The sequence below is a fragment of the Malurus melanocephalus genome, unplaced genomic scaffold (genome assembly GCF_030028575.1).
Source record: "Malurus melanocephalus ecotype Western Australia unplaced genomic scaffold, MMel_1.1 scaffold_56, whole genome shotgun sequence".
NCBI lineage: Eukaryota > Metazoa > Chordata > Aves > Passeriformes > Maluridae > Malurus > Malurus melanocephalus.
In genome coordinates this window covers 722304-726462 of record NW_026623288.1, presented here as the reverse complement: position 1 = coordinate 726462, position 4159 = coordinate 722304, and the positions used below count along the sequence as shown (strand labels likewise).

The following is a 4159-nucleotide window of genomic DNA, read 5'->3' as shown; positions in this document are numbered from 1 at the left end:
ATGTGGCTGACAGCTTCCAGACCACTGGAAACTCCTTTGAATTGGGGGCGAGAGATTAAACTGCTCACAGAACAGTGAGAATGGGGGTGAACACTGACTCCGAAGCCTGAGCGTGTCCCCTGGGGAGCCTGGGCAGACCCACGGGGTGTGGAAACCATCCCCATCGCACCGAGTGCCCTGACGGGCTCTGACTGAAGCCCCGRTGCGGCTCTTCTGGGAGCGCTGCTGCCAAAAAAAATGCCCACGGCTGCTGTAGAGCCGGGGCAGAGCTTGGCACAGATCCCACCCCGGGCTGGAGCCCTTCTGGGCCAGCTCCTGCATGGTCTGAGGCACACRGGGCACACAGGGCACACAGGRCACAGCGCTGATGAGAACAGAYGGTTTGGAGCCRGGAAGCAGCAGGGACATGGGAGGGGAGAAGTGGGGGCTGTGCCCTGCCAGGACACTCGGGAGGGAACAAGTGACCGCTGTAGAGGGGGAAGAGGAGCTGCTCTTCTTCTCACTCTCCCCATTAAATAAAAGAGCTGCCGTCAGCTGTTTTGGAAACATTTCCTCAGACTGCTGGAGTTGGGGGGATTGCCCAGAAGAACTCCAGGTTGATGYTTTGTGCTGCACTGGGAAAAGCCCCTTGGATTTCACACAAGCTTCTGCTGGAGGCAGTGAGAGCAGCTCTGCATGCAGAGCCCACACTGGAGCTGCTACCAATGCTTAGAGCTGTGAGGGGACAGGGGGATTGCCTCCCTGGGCATGTGCTCTCACCCTGGGAACTCCACAGCTCTGCCCTGACAGAGGCTTTTGCAAGCAGGGAAGATCCCAGCTCTCCTGGCTCCATGCTGCATATCTGGTACTCGCTGAAGGGTCCTGTCCTGCTGGCTGGGAGAGGCCACGAGGGCTCCATGGCAGCCTGGYGAGGCTGAGGAAGCCCCAGGCTCACCTCGTGGGGCTCTGTGGGGCAGCTGGGCAGGACGGCACAATCCCACTATCAGGACCCTGGGAGATGTCTCTCAGTWGGGAGATAGGTCAGGTCTGGAATGAAGCACAGATGGTTTATCTTTGCAGCCCTGGACAGAGATGGTCTTGGAACAGTCCCTTGTACTTGGACAAGGGGCAGAAGGAGTGGCAGAGGCTGAGACAGGACTGCAGTGGGGCAGGGAGAAGACAGAGCCATGGACAGCCCTGAGCTGCTGCCTGCTGTGACAGCTTGGGAAGCCAAGCTAGGGTTCATCTCTGGCAAAATATCATTCTGTGCTCACTGTTGGGGTGCCCTGGCCTGCCCCATCGTCACCCCAGACCAGGTCAGCTCTTAGTGTTGGATTCTTCCTGATGAAATCCAGGTTTGCAGAGGGTCACCTTGCCCAGGGTCCCTGTCCCTTCCAGTCCCCCTCACCAGCTGGTGCCACTGCCCACTGCCCTTTCCCCTCCCTGTACAAGGTGCTTTGACTAAGGAACAAAGCAGCATTCCCTAAAGCAAAGCAGTTATAAATTTATCAGCCACAAAGCAGGTCCTTGCAGCAGCTCCTGCCTTGGCTCTTGGAACGAGGCCAGCAGTCCCCAAAACACTCACCGCCTTCTGGCTGGGGCTCCTGAGCTGCCCCTCCATGCCCCTGGTGCTGGTGCTCCTGTCCATTCTTGGGTGGGAAATGCAGAGAAATGTGGGTGTTAGCASAGCAGCGCTGGTCCCATTGTGGGTGCTGTGTCATCCCAGCTCTCAGAGACCCCAGACAGAGCCCCYTCCYCTCCCCAGCACATCTCCCCAGCCCTGCAGCACCCCCTAAAACAGAGCAGTGCCAAGCTCTGCCTGTCTGTGGGGAGCCACGCTGAGTTCCTGCCCTACCCTGCAGAGCATTGGTGTTCAAGAGTGGATCAAAAAATAACTTCTTTCCAGTGGGGGTAAGTTCAATGCAACAGGATCCTGTCCTGAGTCCTCTGGCATCTGGTGCCCTTCGCAGCACCCTCACTGCATCCTGCCCCATGTTTGAGTCCCATCACTGCCAGCCAACGCCCTGCACGGGAAAGGCCAGGCTCTTCCCCCAGGACACCGCGTAGCTGTTAATAAACATTAGCAAATCGCTGGGAGTGTCGGTCAGTGTGTTCTTGTCAGTCACAGCGGGGCCGGGGTTAATGCTTGCAAAATCCCTTTTGCGGTGAAAGGGGTAGGGAAAGGGGCAGGTCTGTATTTATCGCTTCGAACAAAGTCAGCAACCAGGAGTTCACAGCATCGGTTTCCTCAGCCCGGGTTTAAGAGYTGCCCGCAGCCTCTCAGACAAATGCAGACGGACACCCTGCCCTGGCACCCTGCAGACCGGGCATTGGGGTGCAGGGCTGCGTGCTGGAGTCCTGCTGCTGGAACAGCTCCAGCGGTGGGATGGCAGTGAGCGGGGCTGTCTGTCCCTGCCCGTGTGCACGCAGCTCTCCAGGAACATCGGGGCTCGTTTCACACGTCTGTCCCAGCACAGCTCGGCACGATCCACCTGCTCATTCCTTTGGCCCGTTCCCAGCGGGACCGGTGRCCCTTCCTTTCTCAAGAGAGCCGGGCCCTGTTCAGCGGTGGGGAAAGGCTGCCTTGTCCCTGGCTGGGGCATTGCCCGGAGGCACAGGGATRTCTGTGCCAGGCTCCCGCAGGGCTGCGCGCTGCCGTCCCGGCCGGCAAAGCCCCATTTCTCCCTTTCCTCTCCTGAGCGTGGCTGAAAGCCGCTCACCGGCTGTGTTAATAAATGGGCGCAGCGGGAAACAAAGAGGTCTGGCAGCTGCCCCGGGCTGCGCCGAGTTGGCCGGGGCTGCCGMWCGCCCGCTGCTCGCCCGCTGCTCGGTACCGGGGCCGGTGCGTGCCCGCAGCCCGCTGGCCGGCAGGAGGGCTCGCAGGCAGCTCTGTGCCCACAGCTGGATCTCCTGGCCAGGCTGGCACCGTGGGGCAAGGGCCGCGTTCCCGAAGCTCGGGAGCTGGGGTGGGATGCAGGGATTTAACGTGGCATGGACGGTAAGGCACCAGCAGCTCCGCGGGGCACACACATCCTGTCACAGCAGCTCGGCCCAGCACGGAACGGAGGATGGAACTGAGACCTTCTCCTCCATCACTGGCACAGGGTGGGGGCAACCGAGCAGGAGGGGAACAATGCCACCCCCTCTGGCACGGGCAGGGAGCTCAGGGCTCGTCTAGTTCATCCGAGGTAAATAACCACTGTTTTCTCTGGAGGTGATRTGTTCTTTGACAATAATTGATCTGGGCATTTGTAACTTGCCTCTCGCACCGCTGTCAGCGTACACTTTCCCTTTTCTCCTGGGAGAAGCTGGTCATTAGGCTCTTATTCAGCAAAAGTGTGGGGTTTTAAAAGCAGAGRTAGGATTAGTATCTTTTAACTTGATGAAATATGCTTGAAATAATTACATGATTTGTACTTAGCACCTCTCAGCCCARGGCATTAGAGTGATTTACAAGCAATTATCAACCCTGCTGGGAAGATGCTTTTATCCCCATTTTGCAGATAGGATGTGGAAAACCAGGAGTTGAGGGCCTGTTCCTGCTTCTTGGCCATGGACACGGAGATGGCAGAGGATTGCTGTCTCCATGGAACAGGGCACAGGCAGCAACAGGCATTGCCACCGGAGCGGAGGTGTCAGAGTACCGAGAAATAAAACATCGGTGGCCGTGTCGGGGTGGCTGCCCGGGACTGCCACCCGCACCTCGGGGAGGAGGGAGATGGGGAGGACGCGGCAACAGAGAGGTGCCAAGGAGATTTTGGCCAAGGACAGAATGTCCTGAATCAGCTGGACTGGAGGGTGGTGGGAGATGCTGAAGGCAAAGGCCTGGAGAAAAAATGGGGAGAGAGGAGGGGAGACCCTCTGACCGGGCTGCACCGAGACCTCCCAGAGACGGGACAGGAGCTCTGTGCCTCCGGAGAGGGGCAGGAACCCATTCCCCTGCGGACAGGGGGCGGGAGCTCCGTCCTTCCCTCCCTCCCCAAACCCCCTGGGGCAGGTTCACTGGGCTGGTTCCAGCGGGACGGCCCCAGCCCCGAGCGGGCACTTCGGCCGGGGGCGCAGACAGCCGGTCCCTCCCCGGGGAGCCGGGAGCGGCGGGCGGAGCGGAGCGGAGCGGAGCGCGGCGGAGGCGGAGGCGCAGGCGCGGCGGGGCCGCTGCCGCTGCCGGTGCCGCTGCCGG

General features: G+C 60.1%; 1 protein-coding gene across 1 annotated transcript in view; it reads right to left on the bottom strand.

Moving 5' to 3' along the window:
- ATP1B4 (ATPase Na+/K+ transporting family member beta 4) overlaps positions 1–1627 on the bottom strand; it is a 10641-nt gene extending 9014 nt beyond the window's left edge. Inside the window, exon 1 of the mRNA XM_057365605.1 lies at positions 1565–1627. Within this exon, the coding sequence (XP_057221588.1) occupies positions 1565–1627 (63 nt within the window). The remainder of the gene's footprint in view (positions 1–1564) is intronic.
- Positions 1628–4159: the final 2532 nt, after the last annotated feature.